The sequence below is a fragment of the Streptopelia decaocto genome (genome assembly GCF_964273445.1).
Source record: "Streptopelia decaocto genome assembly, chromosome: 3".
NCBI lineage: Eukaryota > Metazoa > Chordata > Aves > Columbiformes > Columbidae > Streptopelia > Streptopelia decaocto.
The window spans coordinates 82,825,042-82,852,124 of record NC_138656.1 but is presented as its reverse complement, the minus strand read 5'-3'; the positions used below and the strand labels follow the sequence as shown (position 1 = coordinate 82,852,124).

The 27,083-nt window shown below is 36.4% G+C and overlaps 1 protein-coding gene across 1 annotated transcript in view; it reads right to left on the bottom strand.

Moving 5' to 3' along the window:
• Positions 1 to 27,083, bottom strand: part of RNGTT (RNA guanylyltransferase and 5'-phosphatase) — a 182,644-nt gene that overhangs the window by 149,058 nt on the left and 6,503 nt on the right. The window contains exons 2-8 of the mRNA XM_082048859.1: positions 26,109 to 26,218; positions 19,186 to 19,289; positions 18,963 to 19,051; positions 15,587 to 15,662; positions 11,663 to 11,915; positions 5,030 to 5,139; positions 4,063 to 4,164 (exon numbers count right to left, since the gene is read on the bottom strand). Of these exons, the coding sequence (XP_081904985.1) occupies positions 4,063 to 4,164; positions 5,030 to 5,139; positions 11,663 to 11,915; positions 15,587 to 15,662; positions 18,963 to 19,051; positions 19,186 to 19,289; positions 26,109 to 26,218 (844 nt within the window). The remainder of the gene's footprint in view (positions 1 to 4,062; positions 4,165 to 5,029; positions 5,140 to 11,662; positions 11,916 to 15,586; positions 15,663 to 18,962; positions 19,052 to 19,185; positions 19,290 to 26,108; positions 26,219 to 27,083) is intronic.

The window sequence follows — 27,083 nt, the reverse complement described above, 5'->3', positions numbered from 1 at the left end:
ACCCCAACAACAACATGGCTCTTAAACCAGATGGGTGGAAGTCCAGCTCCAGTTGAAATCTAGGAATAGCAGATGCCTTTGGAGAAAAGTTAAAGTCCTCCATTAAATTACTGACACTACATCTTAGTTAAGACAATCTACAAATAAAGGCTTCAGCCACGAAACCTCTAGAGGAAACTACTGCTGCAGGAATAAAATGCAGATATTTAACAATGGTGAAATTTAAGTATTCTGACTGAGACAATATTGCTATTAACTGAGATAAGAGTACTTTATTTAAGTGAGAAAATATAATACAAAGTTATTAGTTAAGCATGTGCTTTTCTGTAAGTCCCATCAGGTTGATGAAACAGCATTGCTTTTTTAAGCAAAGAGAGAGAACAAAACAAAACAAAAAAGTATGCAAGGCAAATAATACTGTAATAGGCAAACCCTAGACTGCTGCATCTAAACCACACTTAACAGAATAGCTTTGGAGATATCTGATGACAGCGGTTTCATCTCCAGATAAAGCAAGCAGGGGATCCATAAATGGATCTCTGCTAACTGATGTCTTAATTTTAAACTCAGGAAGGTCACGCCTGTCAACACACGCATTCAGAATAATTAATGAAAATCTGTTTAATTGCATATGGAGTCCGGATTGTTGGAGAACAACAAAATAATTAGAAGCACGTCCAATGTAAAAACTGCCAGAGTCATTTTTCATCGTTGATTAGGGTAGCTATCATGCACAGTGTCTAAATGTCCAAATAATAGCTCAGTTTTCATCTTTAATCTCTCCTTCACAACATGCCTTCGGCTGAATTTCATTAACACTGGATCTTTGTAGCACCATTTTCTTCTCTAAATGTACCTATCAGTCTGTGCATCTCCATAATCAACTACTAGCTATTATGTTTTTGAGAACATTTAAAAGAACTATTTCATTCTCTCAGTTTAATTCTTTATCCATTCTGTTTCACCACCATTCTAGAACTCTGAAAGCACAGGACAGAATGTTCAAAATACTGAAAATTCCTACAAGAAACTACACGTGTACTTTCATTTCTTTCACAAAAGGTGGTCTCCCAGGTGCACTACTATTTTCTATATAATTATTCTAGTATTCAGAATGCTTGCATCCTGTACATTTGAGTGAGAAAACAAAAATATCCCGTAAGACTTTAATTTTCCAGATTAATAACATATGACAAAGAAAGACTCTTCATATACAAACAGAAAAAGAAATGTGAAAAAATAGCTTACAACCCTATAGAATAGCACTAATTGTAATTTTACAGCATCGCAGTATTTGTTCTAAGACATAAAAGTGCGAAACTAAAAAAGTATGTATTAGCTAATGACCCACAGTTTTGAACAGATTATTGTTCAGCGGCAATGCACACTAGAGATACTACAGGTGAAGCAATTATCTCCCTAATTTAATATCAAATGGTCTTCTGTAAATAAATTATTTTTAAAACAGAATTTTTTTTTGCTATTACTATTTCTCGAAGCAATAGGCTTAAATTATACAAAGCAATTACGTAAACTGTCTTTAATGCATATTAAAATATTAGTGTAAACCAAACCCTAAAACAAAGGCTTCCTGAAGGACTGACCTGTGGAAAAGGCAAGGATTGCCTTTTTTGATATCTGAGCTGTATAGGACATTCATACTTTCTAAACATATTTTCATAGTTTTATAAGTCAAGTCAATCGACAGTCTATCTGGAATGTGGATTAAAAGCATACTAAATGCAAAGACTTCCTCTGGCTCTTTGCACGGTCAGTGTAAGTTGGCTGAGTTTACTTGTTTAGGCTCAGCAGCTTTTGAATACGCTGTACCTCTCCGAGAATAATCCTGGACCTCCCAACACCACGTTTTTGTAACCTCGCACCCCGAGAACACCTGCACCACGTTATCCAAGTGCTTGTGCATACAGCCAGTCAACGCTAATAAGCCAAATATTCCCAGTAATTCCTTTCTGCCATACTGAGTGCAAGCTTACTGTGTATTTTCACACCGTGCTCTGCTCAAGCTATAAACCCTTGAAAAACAAACTCCACAGATGAGAGACACCTGAAGGGTCTTTTTTACAGGAGACAGCTTAGTCTGACTGGATTGTGCTGAGTCCCGACTGACTCCATGTGGAGCCACTTGGCAACTCCAGTAAGACACCTAATTCCCCATTTTTTCCAGGCTTTTCATTATTTAAGATACTCCTTTCTGCTGCTAAAGATAGCAAGCCTAACAAAACAAAGAATGAAGGAAAAACTTTAGAAGACAACCTACACCATTTGTTGATTTAAGTATCAAAACTTTGTTACCTCAGCATACGGAAGGGAGAATTCTTTCTATTGCACTGCGAAAACAAAACGTCTTTTGCCTTTATCTATAGACAAAACCAGTATTTTAACTTCACCAGTCTGAAAACAAAAATTCTTACCTTCTCCTTTTGAAAGCATACATCTCACCCACACAACGGATGCCTTCTAACTTATACACATGTAGAACACTGAACTCCCTTGTTAGCCTAAAGCACCTTGCACAAATGAGCATAGTAGTTCCCCTTTTACCACACGTACGTTAATTGTAATTGCACTTTCTCTGATCAAGTCAAAGCAGGTTAAGAATTTATTCATAAGCGAATATAAACTAAAGTCATTGCATTTAGCGCAGATTACAACTGCTTAAATACTACTGTATGTAAAGAATACCTTTTAGAAAGAAAAATCAAGCTATTGAAATTAATGAAATGGATCACATGATTTAAATTCTTCCTGTTACTAAGAACATGTTGACTATGATGTAAGAAATTACATTTTTAATTACATCAAGATAGCACCCACAATAAAAAGGAAGATTGTGATCTGAATGTTATGAGTGGCATGGGTTAAAAATATTTCCATTAATATCTGGGATTCTTGATTTTAGTTTTGAAACCAGAAATACTAAAGAAAACCTGAAGGTTAGAGTATCAATCCCCACTGATGAGGATGCCAGAACCTGAAGAAAATGGTTGTAATTTCACAAATGTAACAACCTATTAAAAATATTCAGTCCTATGAAAGTAAGTATGATTTTGGAGGCTTGGAACTTTACTCAAGAAAGATTTGTTTGTCTGAAGAGCCACAGTAACTCTTTGCAAGAATACAAGGAAATGGGGAACCTAACATTTGGGGTTTATTTCCATGTGAATAGCAAAACTTTCTATACCTCATGCAAGCTTCTGGGCGTAGAGGCAATAGGCCCCGTATGACATGGCTTTTTCATAGGAGACAAAGCAACAAAAGGATAGCAAATGATACTAGGTGCACATGCTTAAACTGAGTTTCATGCAGTTGAGACCGATCTATAACCAGTTAAAATCAGAGAAAAAAGTGTTTTGCCATTCTGTGGTAGATGATGTATGGCATTTCTCCTACTTTGAAATGCTAACATGAGAATACTGGAGAAATTAAATACAAGAAGTCATTTCCAACTAGAAATAACAGCACTGAAGATGTTGACACAGCAACCGAATCAGATTGTATCCTGTTATTAAAAAAAAAAAAAAGTCACTCCAACAATGTATGTAAGAGAACTGGCAAGGGAAGATGAAACTACTGACTCTTTGGCTGACCAGAACTACAAGTTCGAACAAAGGATCAGATCACAGTATGAATAAAAAAGACATGAGATTGCTAATGCTAGCCAGCTTCTGAAGGATCAACTAGAAGTTTTAATTCAGCTTTTCGAAACAAATTCTTTATCTTAACAAACCTTTACTTTTATCTAAGATTATTCTAAGGCCTTGGTGGCAAGTCTTGGCAGACAGAGAGGCAAGGGTCATGGAGAAGAATAAAAGTACATACATTTAACAGTCAGTCTGCAGAACAGCTGCTAAAAATAAAGTTGGCCACAAATTTGAGCAAATGTTGGGTACCAAAACAGAAAAAAAAAAAAACCAACTCTGGAGTCAGCTTTGTTGTTAGAATATGCCTTGTCCTTTGTACCAGCAAATTCACTTTCCTGAGAAAATACAAACCATCTACCCAATTTACTGGGTGTTTCTTTTTCAGTTAAAATGAACTTACCGAGTTCCATCTGCTTTCCAGCTAACTTTGTATGGCTTCTGCTCCAAAAATTTAATATTTTGCTTGTCCATGGAAACAGGCTGTGCTCCAGGGAATCCAGATCTACAAAAAAAAAAAAAATATATATATATAAAAATATATATATATATATATAAATAAAAGAACCATGTGTATTAATATTCTGCAATAGATAGTCACACAAGGCAATACATTTTTTTACATTGCACTGAAGTTACAACTTGTACCAGACTTGCAGCAAGGTTAACTATGAGTTAGAACATCTCCAATAAGGTATTTTGCAAGAGGAACTAAATGCCTATCTGATAAGAACAAGGATATTTGTTTATGACAAAACACTAAATTATGTAGAATTTCAAAGTTTTAAATTTGGAGGAAGAGATATTTGAATTTAAAATTACAAGGACTAGAAGAACTACAAGCATCAGCAAGGTAGGAAGCACTGTGAGCAACGCCCTGGATCATCAGGTTTGGAAAGGAGCTCAGAACTGGAGACATTAAAACCAATGTTCTCATTAATTTGGACACAAATTCAAGTTAGCTATAAAAATCAGTATTATACCTCAAGACTAAAGGGTAACAGCAGTTGTATAAATATGTCTATTGTTTAAGCACGCACTAAGTTTTACACAATTACCTAGACTAGACTACATCTGGAATTTGCACATCAACAATTAATGTGAAAACATTTTGTCATGTCAGTAGAAAAGCAGTTCTAGACTATTGTTTCTTAGTACCAACAGCTGATCATTCCATTTCAAAGTACAATGCAAGACCCTCGTGTTTCACTGTTGAGAGTTTCTGAGGCTTGCTTTTTCTTTTAAAAAAATCCATCCAAACATAGTCACCTTATTTCATTTTTCAAATGAGCTGTTTTCTTCTGCAAAACTAGAAATGTAACACTTATTTCTAGACAGTATAAATACACAAGCTCTAAATGTTCTCATACCCTTCCCATCCGCAGAACTGCTGACACTTTTGCTGTATTCCTCCTAACTTTGGTTGTGTTGTCACCTGGGTCACACATTTAACTGTTATTCCTTCCAAGAAAATTGCACCCTAAATAAAACAAAGCAAACAAACAAAAAGTAGTATTTAGGCCTTCAAAAAGCAGATCAGAATATGTCAATACAAGATTAAAGTTGTTTTTACAACACAACCTTCACATGCAATACTAGCTTAAATATTCCTTAAAGTTTCTCCCGCAAATACCACCCTATTGAGCTTTGCCAGTAAACTCACTGGTGGGACATATTATGAACCCAGGAACTTGGTTATTTACAGGGGCAAAAAAAGTGAATAATGATTAAAAGAAAAAATTAAAAGGAGGTAAACAGTAAGGGATAGGCACTGTTTAGCTAGTACTGTCAAGAAAGTTCCCATATCAAGCTACAGTATCAGTGCAAGTCATTACTTTTCATTTGTAACTAAAATGTTTTTATTTAAAAAGGAAGTACACTCATACAAGATATTTAATTGTAAATTGGTCACATATGGAACTTGCGTGGATCAAATTAATTGTCCTTAGTACACAGAATATTATACACTAACAAGGTAGTGCAAGACATCTATTTGTGGATGAGAATCAGCACCTAAGCCTGGAGCAAATCACTGCGCATTGAAGGTCACAAAACTCTTTCTGGCAGAAGCCTTTGTGACACCACTTTTAAGTGTGTCAAAAAGCATGGCCTCAAAATAAGTAAGCTGGAAACTAAGGACAGAATTGACCTATGAAATGTTAAATGCTATTTTTAATACATGAATAGTATTTCTAGACCAACAATTCCGTGCTCTCCTTGATTCATGGAAAGTAAGAGCTGCTAACTAACAGTAGAGATCTAAAGTGAGGTAAACATAAGTAGCTTGCTAATTAGTGAATTAAGTCACTAGGAAACATCTTTAGACACGAAGTTTTCAGTGGTTTGTTTTGTTTTTAAATCTCAGCAGATGAAGACATTAAGTCCTACTTTTCTCCGTCCAAATCTCTGAGATGCATGTTTTCAATTAGATGTTAATTTTATCAGAACTAGATGGTTAATTCCAGTACAAGAAGTTCAATTACATGGATTTTACCTCCACCTGGGTGATCTATCATGTTGTATGTCTCAAAACTTAAAACTTACACTATAGGGAAAACAATTGAAAGAATTAATGTACTTATGCAGCAGCAACTTAAAGGGGTCTCAGTTGATCTAGGACAAACTTCTTAACAAAAGAGAGAACATAATTGGCTGGTTCGTAACAAAATATCTGTGTAAAAATACACTTGCATAATTTTATTCTCAATCTCAACCAGGTTAAAAAAGTGCAGGTGCTTTCCTGAATGCCACAGAAAAGCCTCAGCAGAGATGAATAAAAGAGTACTGAAAATAAAACTTTGAAATAACTTGTCTATTCCAGAAAAAGTTTGATGCCAAGCAAAATAAAAAGTTATTCTGCACAATGGAACACATTAAAGCCATCACGTCTACAAAGCTACATAATTAAAGAGTTCTATAGAGATCCCAAATCAACCAGACTTATTTCAACAGCATCTCACATAAATTGTCAATGCAGACGAGGAAGATCAAAGCATAAAGTTTCCACCTGTCGAGCTACAAATCCTGCAAAGATACAAGTGTTTCGTATCTGTTCTCTAAAACACTTCTTGCTGCATACTACTGAGGAAAGGAGCCTTTTTGCTCTCTCTCCTTCCATACACCGTGGCACTCACCTGTTACACTCTTGAGCAAGCCTAGGAACCAAGCTGGCAAAAAATACGACCACAAATTAGTAATTTTCTGCCAAATTAGTATCCTAAACTAGGTCACCATAGGATGAGTTGGCAGTAGTGCCAGCACAAGGGAAGCAGAAGGAACGCAGGGAAAGCAGGAATGCTATTTTCAGTACAGACTGCCTCAGTTAAGACTGGCTCGGTTGCATCACCAAATCATATTCTGAGAACAGAATAACCTAAAGAAATAAGATAACCTTAATTACCTTTAGCTCCACAGGCTTTCAGTGTGTCACTTATCCTATATTACTTACGTGGGCACCAGCAGGTGTGACAGCCAGGGAGGGGCAGAGATCTACACCTGCCTGGCCAGCCGAGTGGCTGAGTTCTGAGTAAGTGGTTAAGAGCACCAAGAAATAAAAGAAGATGGTTGTGCCTCGCTACTCAGAATAATGTCAGAGTGCGCCAGCAGTATGGACTGCTAAGATCAAAGCAATGGGTAGGCAACAGGAAAGACTTCCCAGAAAGGTAGAAGTCACATGAAATTGGTGCCTGCCATTTGGAAGTGTCTCTTGCAGATTATCCGATTAGGGGATTATGCACATACACAACTGGTTTTGAAGCCACTGATGTCAGAGTGCACAGCACAGTCAAGTTTCCCTACAAACAGAAATCATCTACATGCTGCTCTCAGGCTTGATTTTAAGCAATTTAGAAAACTTTCCATATGGTGAAAAAGTTAGAATGCATTATTCAAAATTACAAAAGTATTAGCTTCTCATAACATAGAAATGATACATCCTAATTTGGCTCCAGTAACTTTGCTTTGTTTATTTTAACAGCTTTTAACTGTTTACTGATTTTAAACACTTGACCAAACACCACACATTCTCTCACACAGGCAACATGTGCTTGATGTACATAATTACATATATACATATCCGTTATCATGTTGGGGAGCAATTTTTAAAGAATTAAGGAGACAAGTACACCTTATAACTGGACAAACAAGCCAAGTTTTTGTATTTTCATACAGGCTTCCCGTGGCTAGGTACCTTGTAACCGCTCCCTATAATGCTGTTAAAGAAGGAGAGGACTGGGGAGAGCAAGGAACAGAGCAAAGTGCTGAAGACACAGAGTGAAGAGGAAAATGCGCAATATTAAGACAGTAAGGGGAGAGATTGATTACTACAACCTAAGAATATAACCAACGTGGTTATCCAGAGACTCAACCGGGATGCTAGTTTAAAAAGTGCCACAGCTGTACGCACAGCAGAAGAGGCTTTCACAGAATAAGGTCGGGCTTAAAGTACATTCACTAGCTAAGGCACAGCACTGCAAAAACAAGGTGAGGCACCTGGGTATCCATCTTGAGAACTCAGCCCACCAGGTTTCATGAGGACATTTCCTTGGATAAGGTGCCAAAACTGAGCCAAGTCCATGTACTTTCTGCACTATTCTTGAGGTAACAACTCCCTTGGCTTGTCTTTTGTTTGCTTGTCTTGTTCTCATAAAGGAACTCGGAAAACATGGGGCAGATGTAACTTCCAGAAAGCAGAAGAGCAACCTGTTTCAAAACCAGGTTCAGAGGAGTTAGTGTTTCACTAACAAAATGGAAGAAAACATTGAGGAGGATCTGCCGGGTCTGGTTTAAGAGAATTAATTTATTTTCCCTAGATTTCCTAACACCATATTCTTATTTTTGTGACATCCGTGAATTTAGTAACAGGGATACAGACTGTGATGGTAGTTTAAGAATTCAGTGTTATCCTTAAGAATGAGCTGGAAAAAAACACTGTGCAATTCAGTATAAACAAAGTTCTACATTTAATAAGGAATAAGCAATTATAGAAACACACACTGGTAGATAATTAGAGAAAAAGAAAGAGGCAGCAAGAGACCAAAAGCTGAATAAGTATTATTCTGTCTTATAAAAGGCAATTATATTGAGAAATATAAACAGCAGTATTAGCCTTAAGACATCTAAAATCAATTCCTCCCTAATAAGCACCAGGATGGCCTCAACTAGAGGCCTGTGTTCAATCTCAGGCACCGCAGTCTCAAAAAAACATGGGTTAACATGATAGAACACAAAGAATTACAAGAATGGTCAGAAGTATAAAAAACACGGACTATAGGGAAAAAGTGAACAAATTGGCTGTTAATGTGGAAAAAGAGAAAGCTAAAAGCAAATTACACCAGTGTTCAAGTATATATCTCCATATCCATCAAGACACACCCCCAGACAGATTAATAAGTATAGGGGTTAAACTTTGGGGAAAAAATAAAAAAAAGTAGGTTAGAGAGAGAAAAATAAAGTCACTAATATATAGAAACAAAGTACTTTGATGGTTAAATAATAAATAACCTCACTGTGACAACCATGAGCTTTAGTGGTTTCCCTCTGTCTCATAGATGACTATAAGACACCTGCCCTCAAAATCATGAAGAAAATCATTAACAGCTACCGTCTCTTCCAGGCTATTTGAAATGTAACCACCCATTTCAAAAGCTCTACATACTATACCCTGTACTGCCTTCGAAATATGCAGCTTGCATCAGACTAGAACAGATGGCACTCCTTAATAAATGGTAAAAGATCCAGTTGACCCATGACAAGTTTGAAGGTTCTGGCTCAGAACTGTAACTTTTTGTCCTATTTGCAAAATCAAGTATTTTTGTCCTGAAGATGTTTTATCTTCCTGAGGTGAGATTCTAAGTGTCAGCTAATAATGTTGCTTCGATGCTACAACCACCATGGCACACGCTGACAAAGTCAAAACTTGTTTGGATTTCCTGTGCAGCATCTGAGACTGCAGCAAACAGACTTGCTGTTACCTGTCAACTACTCTCAGCGGTGACAAACAAAACTCTAAAGGCATTATGTCCTAACAGTTCCCACAGCTTCTGCAGTGCAGCAAAGAAAGGCTGTCAAGAGGTTTTGACATCAAAACATGGAAGTTTCAGTGAAAGATGCTGCAGTAAAGTTTCTCTTGTCTGGGAGAGAATTTCTGAAATGGAGAGCACAAGCGAACTGGGCAGTTGCTTCTGACTGTTCTCCCAGCAAGATGCCTGGGACACGTCTCCTCCTCTACCCCTCAACTTTTCTTCTATCCCCATGAAGATCTGGGTCAAAATGAAAACATTTCATAACATCACTATCACACCAGCCACCTCTATTTGGACGCTGTCTCTACCCCTAGGCATACACAGGAGGAGTAGTCTCAGAATGCTGAAAACATCTGCTGCAGGAAATCAGCTGTAATGCTGAAAATTTAGCCCTCTAGACAGTAAATTAAAAAAATCTAAGCAAGAGGTATTTACCTGGTAATCATTCCCCCTGTAGATCGCATATTTACAACGAATCACAAATAGATTGTATCCATCTACTAGTTAAGAAGCAGTCCAATCTGCCAGCCAAGAACCATGGTAAAGAATTCTCCCCGTTCCTCCTCTTCACGTCAAAGAATGTTCCTCCAGAGCTGCAAAACTGAATTATACGAATATGCATATTAACTAGATGATTATTTATTTCATGAATTATCTATCTCATAATTAACTTTTAGTTATTAATATGCTTATTCGTATAATTTAGCTTCCAGCTTTCAAAAAACTATGTTGGCAGATAAGAAAAAGGCTGGGAAGTCACTATTGTGATTCCTGTTAAACGGACCAGTTTAGTTCTATACTTGCTGAAAAAAGGCCCTCATTGGACGTCGCCATCACACCTCATTTGCTAATGCATTAAAACAAACCATTTTGAGGTTCTGACACAAATTTTTTTGGATATCAAAGTTTTACTGCAAGTTTAATGGAGGTAGTGGCCATCCCCCTGAATATATTTTTACTATGGATTTTTACAGTGTAGACAATTTTTTATTTCAGCTGATAGGTTATTTGAAAGTTTTCAAAGTTCATCTTGCTTCTTTGGATGAGATTTTGTATTCCTTTCAGGCTGTTCCATACTTCATCTGTAAACCATGCTGAACAGCTGCAGTAATAACAAAATGCATTTTCGCAGCATATTTCATATGAGGATTTCCAAGTGTTTGCAAACAAACACACCTCAGCACACAAGTAAAATAATTCAGCATTATGCAAAAAGAACTGAATCTATTTTTGCCCTCAGCAATTTTCTACTTTATCTGCAAATCAAAAAAAAAAAAGTAATTTGGAGAGAACTGTACCATTACTCCTCAGTTAATACAAGAATATTCTTTGTACTTGAGTATTAGTTCCATAGTGTAGTAACTATGGTAACTTATTTCATCAGAATTATGCAGATTTATGTCAAAATAATCAGAGTAAGTGATCAGTCATATTTCTTATCGTTATGAAGTTTAAACAGCTTTGAACATCATAACCCATATGCCTTGGGTTTTTAAGCTCATCTTGCTTTTTCCTAATCCAATTCTCAATCTTTCAAAATTTTTGAAAGTAAGAATATTTACCGAAATGAGCACTGAATGTAAAAAATGCTGAATTTCATCCACCTAGCTACAAAAATAAATAAAAACTGTTTACACACCTCCCCCATAACACTTCAACTCCAAAGACAGAGTGAAAAATTTAAAAGTGTTTTACTATCTCCAATCAAGCTTAAAATACTTAAATGTTATATTAGAAAAATGTTAAGTCATTGTTACAACTGGAATAGTTGAGGCGCTGTATATTATATTTCAAGGTTCATATAGGAAACATAAAAGTTTGCAATTAATCTACCTGGTTTTACCAGTTAGGGACAATCCTATTGGCCCTCATTTGCCAGAGCACTGACACTCCTGCAGCATGTATTATGTAGTAACTGATGACAATGAGTTTATGAAATTAAGTTTAAAATTCCAATATTAAGTTCTAATAAAAAAATACCAGTTTTAGACGTTCTTTCCTCCTCTTGCCAAAGGAAGAGCCTGATGATCCAGGTTCTGATTCTTGGCCTCCTGTTTTACCATTATCATCATCATCCTCCTCTTCATCCTCTTCAAAGCACCATTCTGGTAGCTCAGGTGGTGACGGTGCATCATCTTCATCTCCATAACGACGAAACAATTCCTTCAAATAGTCACCTTTATAAATACCTGGTGGTCTAGCCTGAGCAAAAGTAGCCACAGCAGCCTCAATACTGTAAAATAAAAATTGAAAATTACTCTGGATGTTTAATTTACATGTTTTAGTCACCTTGTGCCTTAACAAACATAAGATTTATTGGAACTGAGAATTAAAAAAAAAAAAATCTAAACTGGTAATAGCAAAAACATTCATTATATTTGAAACATCATGCCTGGCAACAGTTGCTCTTGCACAAGGTTGTGCATAATTATGCAGGCACTGCATATGTTCTCAGAAGTAAGTGCAGTTTGCATTGCTTCGCCTCCTTACTGTAGCTAATAGTGGCCTGCTGGTCACTGAGGTAAAACTTTTATTATGGCTACAGAAAAGGAATGTGTGACATGTAGCTAAGTATTTCAGGGCTGAATGAAGAAAAAAAAGACCAAAGAAAAAGAATAACAAACTTAATGAAGAAAAATGCAAGCGTCGAAATCCAAACATGGCTACATTTTTCGCTCTAAGAATTACCTTTCCTTTCATTAGAGGTTTTGCCATCACAGGGGGAAAGTATCCTAATCTTTGAAAATACTTATCTTTCTAGAAGTTTCTCATAAAAACCTGTGATTCAGAAGCTTTTTACTATGCAACTAACACTTAATCTTCAGTGTTTTAATAAACTGGAGACTGGATCACAAAAAAATTAGAAACTAAAACTAACAGTCATGTACCTTCATTAGCCAACCAGAAAGCGCTGCAAAATATACAACAGCAAGCACAGCACAAAGGTTTTATTGTTGCTGTTTTCACAGATCCCACGAAAATATCCAACAGAAAACACTGGACATAATTCTGTCTTCCATTTCTCATGGCAGTGTGGAGCAGTAATGCTCCACAGATCAACTCAGAAATCTTGCTAAATAAAAGAGAGGAGAAACCACAAAAGGTACATGCCCCCCCCGTTAGGCTTCTTGACAGGCACATATCTTGAAGTTGGAACAAAAGCACATATAACATACTGTGAAAATGATTTTTTTTTTCAGGTAAGAAAATAGCCTGCCACTAGAACAAGGAAAATATACAGCTTAAAATGGAAAAAATAATTTAAATACAAAAGGCATTTTTTGTCTGATCTGTACAGTATGGGAAGGAGCCTCAGAATTTCATGAGGCTAATTGCCCAGAATAGGCAGAAACACTTCCTAAGAACAAGTCAGTCTGTTTTTCTGTTTTCAACTTTGGTAAGAGTATTATAGAAAACAAAACATTTTCAGGAGTGAGATTATCGGATGGTCAGTCATCAGATGTGGGAAATTACAGTTTAAGAATCTGAGTTATTTAGAAGGATCTTTCTTCCTCATTCTGTTTTCTAAGATTCTTAATTTCTTCATCACAAGACATTTTTTATTTTGGTATCTTTCTTAAATTGTTTCACATCTTCTGTAATCAATGCCACTGAAAGGCCAAAAAAACGCAAAAGGGATGAGGTCTGAAAGATGCTCAAATTTGTCTCTGATAACATCAGAAGAACTCTATACTATTCTGATATAGAATCATGGCATAGTTTGGGTTGGAAGGGACCTTCAAAGCTCATCTAGTCCAACCCCCTGCAATAAGCAGGGACATCTGCAACTAGATCAGGTGCTCAGAGCCCTGTCCAGCCTGGCCTTGAATGTCTCCAGGGATGGGGCATCCACCACCTCTCTGGGCAACCTGGGCCAGTGTTTTCACCACCCTCACTGTAAAAAATTTCTTCCTCCTGTCTAGCCTGAATCTCCCCTCCTTTAGTTTAAAATCATTACCTTGTCCTGTCATAAGGGGCCCTGCTAAAAGGTCTATCCCCATCTTTCTTATAGGCCTCTTTTAAGTACTGAAGGGGCACAATAAGGTGTCCCCAGAGCTTTCTCCACGCTGAACAACCCCAACTCTCTCAGCCTGTCCTCATAGGAGAGGTGTTCTAGCACTCTGATCACTTCTGTGGCCTTCTCTGGCTACTCTCCAAAAGGTCCATGTCTTTCCTGCACTGAAGGTTCCAGAGCTGGATGCATTATCATACAGATGGCAATGAAAGCCAAAAGAGGGAGTGCAGATTTCAAGCACAGATACCTTAGCTAAAAGAAAACATTTTGCAAGTTCTAGAAAGATCTTTGGGAAAAAATATGAGTTGCGAAAAAGAGAATCAAGTAAGGTTTCTGATTACTAGCTGCAGATTTTCAGTTTGGATGGCCTTTCTTTAAGCTACCTATAAAATACATCTGAGTATTCACAATATATCAGCAGTACTCCTATATCTTATGCTTAAGGAATGAATACAGATGGATTTTTTCCATCAGGAAAATCTTATTTCCTTATCAGCAAATAACAGTGCCTTATTTTAAAGAATGATACAGCAAACTGGATTTATCTTGATACAATGCTTAGCATTAACTACCAGCTTTCCAAAATTCATTATTTTGCTGAAGACATTTTTCCCTACCAGACGATATCTGGGTGTTCTGTTAAAACAATCTAATAGAGATGAACAAACTTGATACAATTAACTAGCTGAATGATGGAAAAGAAAAAAAAACCATGGCTGTTACGTTTTAAGGCTTTTCCCACAGAGGTTTGAAAATAAGGAGAGGCTGCATAGAAGCAGGAGTTTCAAACAGATTCAAAGTGCATTTCCTCTTCAGAACAAAGGACCAATTCTGAGTCTAATTATCGCATGCTGCTTTAAAATGGGTAGATTAGAAGCATACAAATTTGCCAGTTCATAGGAACAACTAGAATCATACTATGAAGATATTTTTATCTCTGTCTACTTCCTATACTCAGCTAAGATTCTGACAAGATTCAGCCACCCACTGCTAACGGTGTTCTGTCTCCATTACTCCAATGTCTTTATTCCAAGCTTACTAACAGACAACAATGACCTAGTTCTTTGCAAACACCTTGCACATAGATACTAAGCACCAAATAAACTGTCCAGTCATAAGAAAATGCAGCAACAGGAGTAGAATCTCCTTTGCTTAAAGGACCATACAAGAAATATAATCAGAACACTTAAGGGGCTTGTTAAGAAACATGCTTTGCATGGGACCCCATTAGCAAGGAAATAGTGTTCCATGAGTACTTCCAAATATGCAGAAGTTGTGCCCACCAGCATGGACCAAGTAATTTTTTTTTTTTACACTACTGATATTTGAAAAAGCTTGTTACTCTTTATGAAGAACATTTTTAAATCACAAAAAACCCAGGTGAGCCTGTATAGAAGCATGCTGTAGACTTTAATCAAACAACAAGCTGGAAACAAGGACTTTGTCTCCCCCAGCCCTTCAGAAGTAAGTACATCACTCTGCTGTTGCTCTAGCAAATCTCCTCAAAACTCAAGAAACCAGAACAGCCTACGTGCAAAACTACATGAAAGAGTAAGAGAAATAATATTTCAGGCATCTCTGAACACTATATTCTTACTCAAAATGTGGGACATGTCACAGGGAAAAGACACAATACTATAAAAGCCCACACACAGCAGGTACCGCTGACTTTTGACATATCAGACTTGGAATGCTTGACTGAGACAGGTTAAACTACCAAGGGATTATATGAATAATGTCAATATAGACTGTTTGCTCAGGATTAGTAGTCAGTTTTAAAATAACGAACAGTGAATACATTAGGACAGCTGTCAAGACACTGAGTGAAACATACAGAAGATCCTTCAGTTACTCCCCACAAATCCCCAGGAATTAACATCCAAAGTTACCTCCAGTCCAACTTCTCGACCAAAAAGGCACAGATCAGAAATCCAGTTCTATTGAAACCATGGGTGCAATGGACACCTACACAAAACAAGAAAAGAGCATGGTCATTTGCAAGCAATTTTAACAAACATGCTTTAATTTCCTAAGTGTGGGTTTGGATCCTTGTACCTTCATTAGTAACATTAAAGAGTTATCTCCCTTCCTGTCAAGGCAGTCCAGATCACGTAAGGCACATAAGCCTAAAAAACAATTTATTACATTCTTTCTGCAAATTATTAGCAACAAGAGCATAGGACACTTCAGTTTATCGCAACTCAAGAGTACTACCTTTAAAGCAACTGAAATATGGTTAACACAGATAAGAATCAAAGTATCATTTTATGTCTGCTCAAATGCTTTTCAGAAAACAATACAATCAAATTCAATAATTGTGCTTTCAGCAGATTCAATGAGCATTACTTTCATTTCACACCATCAGGCATAAAAATCATATCCTGCTTAGCCTACCTCAAACTTGAAAGCTGTGTCAATAGACAAAAATACTATTTCAAATTTGCTATTACCAACGTAAGACCAGACTTACTAATTCTGAAAAAAAAATACAAAAAGAAAACTATACAACAGTATAATCATCTTGAATTACTTATCTTTTTAATCTAAGAAAAAAATAATTAAACCTTCTATCTCTATTTTATTGACTTCATCCCCCAGTGAAAACAGCAGAAGAGCTAAATTCAGTGGAATTATTTTTTTTCTTTCAAGACAACAGCACCACCTAGTGATACACAAACCAGCCTGAAAATTTGTGCTATTAAATATATAGCAAAGGATTCAGGTAAGATGTTGCCTCTTCCTCATACTGTATTTTAAATTATAAATATCAGAGTATTAAAGTTTCCACTAACACTAAACACAGTTATTCTTAATATTAACATATTTTTTCAGATGTGACCATGAAGCAAGTCACTTAAGCTTTTACTGATTTCCATACTGATTACCATAGTAAAGTAAGTTTAAAACCAATTCACTTGATGCTTATTCAGACAAAATGTCCATATCTATCTTTTATCCTATATACTCCCCTACACTGCAAGATTATTTTTTTTTAGACTGATAGACTGATAAAAACCAGAAACTTCTTACGGGTAAACAGAAACGTTTACCAACTGTATGAGGGTTGGGCTTTGTGACCACCCCCCAAGCTTCCCTTCTTAATAAAGCAAGGGAAAATCTACTACAAATTTATTGGATTCATCCATTCTAACTATTTAATTGTGGAGGGGTTTTGATAAATAAAGATCTGTTGCTGAATTAGTCAGGCTCAAAGGAATCTCAAGGCCGCTTCGAGAAGCTGAGAACAGAATCTGCTGTGAGAAAGAGGGGTGTTCCTCAATCAGCGGGGTCCTGGCGTGGCGTGAATCATCGGACATATCACCAGTGAGACTCCAGCACATGGACAGCCCATGATACTCATTTAGCGAATCCATGCTTGGAGCGTGGACGCGTGATTAGAATATAGTTGCATATATAAGGAGGCTTGTTTCTGTAATAAATGGCTTTAGCGTGATTCACATTGAATCGAATTGTTTTGCTGAGTCCTTTATCGCTCCAACAATTTAATAATACTAAAAACTGCATAACTCGTATCAAATGAAATCATTCTTAGCTTACTTATAGAATTTATTCCCAGCAATCATTTCTCCATTGTTTTCTACTTAAGCAGAATTTTTGCATTTTGTTTCCCTAAGGTAGGCAGGCATACTCCAGTCCTTCAAGCTGCAAAAATAAAGTTTCCATCCTAAGTTGTTCTAGTTGAATATAAAATTTTGTTTGTTTATCATTCACATTTCAGTCTCTTTTCATACCTAATCTTGACACTGGAAATGAAATGATACACAATCGCTATCAATAAATCCTGCAGCTGTTACTGCTACTCAGAAGGTTAAGTCAATAAGCTTATACATGTGACAAAGATAAGAAGCATCTCAGCAATGAGATCACAGTGCAGCACTATCACTGCTGCTTTCATTTTGATATAAATATCCTCCCCAGCAGACCCTGTGATCCTTTGTCAGAGGAAAAAAGCGTCCAGAACCAGAAACAACTTTTTGGTAATTCATGGAACAGAAATGGAAAATCCCAACACTTCGCTTTCACTATGAAAGCCTAAACCACAGGTTATTTAAAAGCTTATTCAACGTGTTATTTTCTTCTTGTCTCTTCTAATTGATTTTTTTTCCACAAAGGTGAAACAATCTAAATAACAGAAGAACACTCCAAAATTCACAGAAGTCAAAAAGTTAGTGACTCAAAACTAAAAATGGCATTTTAAAAGTAGAAATACCAGTCAAATGGGTTTGCTATTTATAGAATTTCACCGTGCTATCCATGTTCCATATAAATTGCTGACCATAACAATATTTCAAATTCTGAAATATTGTTGAAGGACCAAGTGGAGGAACTGCTAAATGGGAGTGAAAAATGAGGAACTGCTAAATGAGAGTGAGTGGGATCAGTCGTCAACAAGATTTCAGAACTTGTACCAGTACTTGAAATCTTGTTGACGACTGATCCCACTCACTCTCATTTAGCAGTTCCTCATTTTTCATATCCCATACTTGCATTACAGTTTAGGGAAGGTAACATAGGTCTCAAATTAAAATTGCGTTCTATGTGAAATAGATAAGAAAGCACCTGAAAGAAAATTATGTGAAAAAGTGAGTGGTACATTAAATATCCTCAGACCTCTGACAGTCTGGAGATAGAGTTGAACATTAATATGCTTAACAGAAATCACAATAAAATGGTTTTAACCAAAGCCACTAGAAGCCATCCAAGTTAAACTGAGAACTCATTTTGCTATGGGTTAAAAAAAAAAAAGGTAGAAGATTCAAGTACCTACTGCGAGACAGTACATCACAGAGGAAAAACTAAGCCTTGTATCTACTACCAGTTTCCAGCAATTAATTAGCTGCTTTGTGAGATTTGCTAAAGAATCTCTAATCATTCAGTTATCAAATGACCTCAAGTAAACCATACCATCAAATGCCAAAACAATACCTAGGCAATACGTAACCTGAATGTGTATCAGCAAAAGTTCCAAAACCACAATGCAAGTATCACCTATTTGTAGACAGTTCTTAAGCCTGTATATTTTTCCACACTAAGTGGAAATTGATGGATGCAGAAACATAACAGTTTCTGTAAAAAACAGAAGCATACTAGCTTCTGGAGTAAAAGCAATCAAATCTATACAGGCATAAACACTGTACTGAGGAAATTCCTTTGCTTAGACTTTTAAGAACAAGAGACTGCAGTTATGAGTAAACATGAAATAAATTAACAGCAAAAATCAATGATAGATATAAGAAGACAAACCTATAAGCTCTGAGGGATTCTTATCACTGAAGTGTTCACACACACGGATAAACGTTTCTGTATTCTCAGGTGTAGGGCACTCACCATGCCTGAAAAACACAAAAACACACAGGTTAGGAGACAGCTAGTGGGAAAAAAAAACCCACCACACATCACAATTAATTACTTCAGTGTGATCTTTCAAATGAAAAGCTACATATTAAAAAAAGTGCAGAAAACTTACCCTTTACACTGGAGCTTTATATATTTAATCCCCTCTTTCTCTATATCATTCCTGTCATAGAATCTAGTGGTGTTGGTCAAGTCTACCAGTAAACCCATTTTAACCTAAAAAAAAGAAAAGTAAACATATATGTGGTTGCACAATTGCATAAATGTATTGCATAAATAATAAATACCTAATAATATACAAATTAAAAGTAATAACAGGCTACAAGTTTAAAAACTCTTAAATATTTCATTGGTTCATAAAATCTCTACGAATTTGGTTTTACCACCATCATAGTCATCTGTGTTTCTTTGTGACAGCTGGTGTCTAAATTAGCACTAGACATCAATTCAAAAACTTCGGTTTGTTCCCACCAACATTTATAAATAAATAAAGTCTGCTAACAGCAGGAAATTATCTGGTAAAGAATTATTTTAACATGTTAAAAGATAAACAAGGTGCAATTGGGTGCTCTTATGTTTTAAGTTATTGAACACTGGCACAGTGGAAGTACCATAAGAAGAACTAACTACTGTGACATACACAAGTAAACCCTCAGGAAAAATAGTTCATCTTAATTTACTCATCCATTAGAGTGCAAAACAAACAAACATATTTTCAAGTTTAAATTCTTAGAAACATTTTATTCAAAGCTAAAATGTGAAACAGCTTGAAATCTTCAGAGATGCTGCCATTAAATAAGGTGATGGTTTCCATCACCCAGATGTTAGGACATACCCAAATTCAGGCTGCCTTGCCCACTCTACCCTAATGTGTCCCCTTTTGCATGAACTTACTTCTTCAGTGTTTGGTTTTTATAGCTGTAAAACAAGTCTTTTAAAGCAGCCTTGTGGAAGTTACTATGTTTTCAAAAAGCAAGATGGAAAGCTGAAGTTCCACTGGGTGGCATCCAGCGCACAGAGAACATCATTAAAGTGCATCCTACTGATCCTTGGCCCAAGCAAACTTCCACCAACTATAAACCTCCCAGTAGAACTGTGGAAAACCAGCTCACTAACACAGCCGTGGTACCAAGAGTATCCCTGGTTTCCTGCCTCACAAGTGCAAGTAATTGCTTTTGGTCAAAATGCTGAGTGTCACGCTTTCAAGGGGGCTCCTCACCATGAAACCAGACGTCTTTTTAAAAGGCATTTTAAGAGCAGTAGTTTAGCAAAATTAAGATTTAATGAAAACATCATTTTAAAGTAAAGGTTCTTGCATTCGGTTCCAGTCTATTAAGAAAGGAGACATTCCAAAGCGTGAATTGCTCTTGAAAAAAATGTTGTGTCTCCCGCTATTCCATAACTTTGTCTTTTTAAAAGATACATCAATAGTGCACTTAAAAATACATTTAACACTGAAGCATGTTAGGCATGCAAAACCATAGAAGAACACTGCAGCTGCAATATATTTAAAACTCCAGCAATACTCATAAACAGGATTTTGATTAGGTTTTATTTACCTTGCGGTCAACAGACTAGAAATAACTTAGCAGTGCAGTTGGAAGAATTACAAATTAAAACAATGCTTCCAGACAATTCAGAAAACATAAACTCCAATTATAACTGGAATACAGTTCTAAAACAGCTGCTTCACATGGTTATATTGTTCAGTAGACCACAAAGGCAAATTTCCAGTTATCTGCAGAGCTAGTTATCCACGGTATAGAAAGTTCTGATTATATATTTTCATAATACTTCTATACTTTGATAATACTTTTATTTATCAGATATTAAAAAGCACCATAATATTATGTCATCGGCATTAAGCGTTCATAGTGTAATGCCTAAATCAAGCCTGAATTTCTCCTTGTTTACTTCAACTTTGTATATTTTATTCAGAATGCTTTATTTACTTTTATTACTGTGTTTTGCAGAAATACAAGCTACTTCAGCAGGGGTCCATCTGAAAACAATGTTACATCATCTGAAACTTCAAATATTTAGTGTCAACCGAGCTGCTAAACATACAGACTGACAGCGTACTAGCCAGTAATTAATTCTGTAGGAAGCATACAAAAATCTATTAATTCAATTATTACTTTACTCTCCTTCCATTCTCAACAGCATTGAGCAAGTATCTCAAAGACTACTTAATTTGCAAGGAGAACGACATATTCCCACACCAGTGCTTCCAGGTGACTGTACAGAACATGCTAGGATAGAGAAGTACATCTAAAATGAGCTGAAACTATTTAGATATTTTTCTAGTGTTCTACACAAGCAATGGCTTCATGGAGGGAATCCACACAGTATCTTCCAGAAACATATCATGACCCAAAAAAAGCACAAGAACCTCCCTGTGTGCTCTGCATCTTGTGGCTAGAGCTGGCAAAAAGATGCATATGAGAATCAGATGTTTTCACCAGAGACCTCTGGACTACGAAGCCACACAAATGGCCCCCTAACTACACTCCTCCCCGGCTTCTACATAGCTCAGCTTGACAACCTGTTCTTTGATGTGCAAGGTGGGGTCAGGTGTAACACTTCCATGATGTCCTCAGCTAAGGTGGAAAAAAAATATATATATATATTTTCAAAGTAAGATTAAGATTTAATGAAAACATCATTTTAAAGTAAAGGTTCTTGCATTCAGTTCCAGTCTATTAAGAAAGAAGACATTCCAAAGTGTGAATTGCTCTTGAAAAAAATGCTGTGTCTCCTGGTAGTCAAGAGAAAGGGAAAAAGAATGGTGAGGAAAACAAGCTTCAATAAAAGCATGAAGACAGATTAAAAGGTAACACTGTTTAATGTATCAAAACGTTAAAGGCTACAAGAAGAAATGCCAGTGATTTGCAGAACATAGTTTCACATCCTCCCATCCAGAAATAAGAGATAGAAAATTCCTTTTTTGTGTCGAAAACTCAAAGCCAATTCCCAGCCCCACAGTTCTCAAATACCAGCATCTTCAAATGCTGCCACCAGAAGCCTCCAAACGTCCCCAAGCTCCTGCTGCAATGAAGAATCATCACTGACAAGATGTGTGAAAGCATAAAAAATAATTTTATGCCAAAGCTTTTAAGCTTGAAGAATATTCACATGTTTTTCCCTCAACTTTTAGAAATTACTCATTAGAACGTACTCATTTAGCAATTTCAGTTTCCCGACTCACACGTAGAAGCCAGGAGAACACTACAACGTACTTCAGACCCAAAGTGTCACCAAGTGTTTGGGATGTTGCATTTAACTTGAACAGAAGAATGAAATACAGTGAAGTGTCTGCTAGAGAGGAAACTCTGAACTACAGGACTCCAGGATTTCTGGCCAACTACTCCTTTGAAAATACTACAAATCACTTCAATCAAACACAAGCGAGTATCTTGTGAAGTGACATTGTTCCTCACACATTTCATAGGGCAGTAAACCAAGTAGACATCTGGTATAATTCAGCCAAAGCTATAACAGCATGTATGGCATACAGAGTGTATGGTCTGAAACCAGTTTCTTTGCTTTACAGAAAGCATCAATATTTCCTCTCTCAGTTCATGGGATTAGCTGCACATAACACACTATGATTTAGAGAGTGCAAGGCAAAAGAAAAGGATAAAGAAATTTAAAAGAAGTAGATGGGGATAATGTAACATATTAAAGTATACAATTATGATATTCCAAAAATCCTTGCAAAAAAATACTGGTACCACAAGAATCGAAACATTTCAGTCACTGAACTGCGGTTATACTGTGCTTGCCCTGACCAACCACAATTCTCACCTATAGAACAGATCCTAGTACATGTACATTCACCACGCAGGTGCTTTGCTCTGCTCCAAAACCCTCACATCACACCAGTCATCATAGTCATCCCCTCAGTCACACTCTCAAAAGTTTGCTCCTAGAAAGTTCTTAACAGGACCTTATTTTTGAAAGACTATCTAAGCTAAAATAGATAGTCACCCACTAGAAAAAACTGTTTTTCCAGCCAGTGTTTTGCATGAATCACATCTTCCAGTCCACCACACCCAGCCATTACTGAATGACACAACTTTGGAAGAAAGAATAATTTCAAAACATTGAGCAACTTCTCACTAAAACATACATTTATTTCTTACAAGGACTGTTGCAACACTACAGTCTTAGACACCACATTGAAACACAATTGAAACTAGTTATTTTTCTTTCTTCTAACTGTAAAAGATGACTGGATAGAAGGAAAAAAAAAAAAAAGTTATATCTTGAAATTCACATACAATAATACCATGATCTTCATGGTATATCCATTGTGCTCACACTTATTTTGGCCCAGCTTTCCAGGTCTTTCTGTGGTTATGAGCCTTCCCCCTCGGCCTCTCACTTTCCAGCTATTAAAGCCACACGCATGTGCTGTTCTGTTGCTGTGCAATCAACCGGGCTTCACTGGATTCTCCTTGTATGACCGCAGAAGTTTCTCATTAGACATTGGAACTTGAAAACATCCTCCCCAGGAGTGAGAGAGCATACTACAATACACTGAATACTCTCCACAGACTGTTTTCTTGCATTTCTTATTTGAGGAAAATAGTTTAAATCAGTGATTGAATTTACCTGCAAAAACAATAATGTGGCTGAGAAATGATAACTAGTTTTCCTAACAGAAATATCGTAATTTGAGTGTACTAATTGCCCAAACATTATTTTAAGTTAACTAATGTTCTAGCTCCTCATAACAGAAATAAAACTAGCTTTTATAAAGCATAAACAGTAGTAACCTAGCTACTCAAGAAATAAATTAAAACAAAAAAAATTATTCATACTGTCGCTAGTTGGTCCTGCAATTTTTTAATGAGACCATTAAGACACTATGTCAATATTGGCAATCAGAAGAAAAACAGGGTTACTATCCCTTAGCAAATCAGTTTCTACCATTCAGATTTTCAGCAACCAGCACCATGAAAAAAGAGAATTACACGGAAGTTTGTTAGAGAAAGTTAGATAGAAGTTGCCTTAAATGCTAAACCGGTAATCTTAAAAAAACTGTGGTAGCAGCAATATCTCAATATTACGAAAATCCAGATGTTAAAGTTCCTGCTGAAGCCTCTTATTTGGGAGGCAAATTCTACGGAGTTAAGTAATAACCAGGTTTCAGAAGTGATTCATTCTGCAAACTATTAGCAGTAGAGCACACAGCAGTAAAATGATGGGAAGCATGCACAATGAGTGGCTTTTGCCTTGGAAAAATCCACTTTTCAAGGTCTCCTCAATGGCACATTCATCTTATGCCAGATTATTGGTAAACTGCTGTTATACAAATACAGCACTCCAGTAACCAACTGCATGTCTCAGAAAAGAAAAAATAACACGTTTTCAAATAGCAAACATTTGGCAATCATACCAGGGTTCAAGACAATGTACTAGACTAGAACAGGGAGTTGGGAGAAATCATTTGTTAACCAAAATTACAGAAATGGAAGTAGAGATCCTCATGCTAGTAATTGTACTATCAGATTCTTATAATCTGATGTCACTCAAGATATTTTGAATTTGTAGCATTGCAATACAACTGACTGATGTGCCCAGTGAAAAGGCTATGAAGGCTCAAAAAGATTTCTTTATTGGTGACAAATCGCTAGAAGCAAATAGTCAAAAATTCTGAGTAAGTCTCTGAAGTTCTCTGTAACTTTGAAATATATGCAGAACTTCAAACTACTTCAAAGTGTAAATAACATTGGTTTTGGAAAATTTCTAGGTATGTCCATTAAAGCCAGTCAAAGAAAAAAAAAAAAAAACCATAACACATAAAAGAGGAACTCAAGTAGAATTTGTATGCATAGATCCAAGAATTCAAACAAGAAAAATTCTACCAGTGCAAGCATCTGAGAACAGGCACATATGCTTCACTGATAGTTTCTTATCACATCAGCCCACAGGTACCTCTATCACTGCTACACTGAGTACATCACCATCTACTTCACACCTAAGCCTAAATAAGATTCATAAATGAAGATTTCCATATTTTAGACACCCGATTCTTTAGATGTTTAAGCTCTGTTATTGTTAAACAATCTCAGAATTATTTCAACTTAGATAAACAGCAAAAAAAAAACCCAAACACACACAAGTAATGTTACTAGCATGATTAGTTTTATAAAATACATGGTCAAAAAAAATGTGCTAATCTCCTCTATAACAGTTTAATAAACAGACTAAAAGAATTAGGTTGTAGGTCTTTCTTTGCCTGGGAGGTTCAAAATCCCATTTCCCACATCTCCTAATGCACTGGACTGGGCACAACACTTCATGGACCTCTACATGACAGGAAAGGCTGAAAAGGTCCCAGTCCCCACTTGTATCATCAAAGTTGTGCCGTGGTGCAGAACAACATGAAAGTTGAAGTAGACAGACAGAAACGGGCTAAATAGAGAGTAAGGAAATAAACCAGAAGCACAACTCTGCCTGGGTCCCAATCCATGGTCCTAACATTTTTCTCTACTTATGCATTTTTTTTTTCACTAAGAAGTTACCAGATAAAATCCATAAATTGTTTTCTTCCATATTTAGCTATGACTGGTTAGCTACCATAAAGCACTCTAGGCATCAAAAGAAGAAAATTATGCATTGAAACTACAGGAGTTCTATGAAATTCTCCTTTCACTTTTAAATGCTTACACTCCTATAAGCAGAATTGCAACTTAACACATCCATTTGTAAAACTACAAACTCAGATTATCTGAATTTTGACAATGATCCCTCCCTAAGATACAAGTAATAACAGAGTGAGATTCTTGCTGCTAATAAAGTAAATGAGCTGGATGATTTTGCACAATTCTTGCATATACAAAAGTACTTTTGGAAATTTAGGAGTTGCAAAGAAAACCTGGAAATGTAAAAAAAAAAAAAAGAAAATCTCAAACAGACATCCCAAAGGAAGCCACCAATCACTTGTTTCTTAAATCTGAAAAGTAACATGTGAGTAAGTATTTATAATAAAAGTAATGTTTCAATTAATAGAAAACGTAACTTTACCTTCAGACTCTTTAAGTAGTTGGATAACATACTCGGGTGAAAACGATTTTCTTCAGCAACCTGTTCATCATATCTTGGTCCTAACATTGTCTTCAAAGGTAAAAACTTTCCTATGAAAGATAATCAAATTTTGAAGTATTTTATGTATACTCGTGTATATGTTCACTTACAACTTAATGACTTCAAAGCAACATGCTGAGCACATTTAGAGGTTCATCTTCAATGAAAAATAATCACAGGAAAGTATCAATAACAGTTGAATTGGAATATTTTTTAATTATGAGTTATCAGAATTCACCAATAAGTTTGTAAGTTTAAAGGAAATACAGGTCAGTTGATCTAAAAGTAACTTAACATTTTTAGCTAGCTTTTAGTGTGATTTAAGCTGCAGAGTTAAAGTGCACAACAGAATAGAGAAAATTTAAATTCAATACAGGTAAAACTACGAAAATAGCATTTTAAATGTCAGTTGGCTACCCAAGCATGTAAATATTAGCTTTGATTACCTGCAAACAGCAAACAGTAAAAAAAAATCCCTGAAAAAAAATGTATTTGGTCCAGAATGGCTATGCACTGCAGATCTTTCTGAAGTGCTCGTTGGAAGAGTTCTGAAGGAGCGTTCAACCTTCCCTCCGAACCACAACACCTATGTGAGGTTCAGGCACTGGGGAAGTTACAAAACCACAACAAAAACTTGACTGGAATTAGTACTTACTGGACTATTTCCATCACTCCCTAGAAACCCCAGATTTTTAAAGTATTGATTATATGTTTCATCCATCACATCCACCACAGACATTTGAAAAAATCTCATTAGAGATCTCTAGCTCGCTCTTTCTGAGCCCAGCAATCTGCAGGCGTGCCCTTCCCTCCAAGTGCAGTGGGAAGAGGCGCCTGAGCAGCCGGTACTCACTGACCCCACCGCGCTACCCGCATCTCCAAACCCACAAAAACTCAGAGCCCAGGTCACGGCCA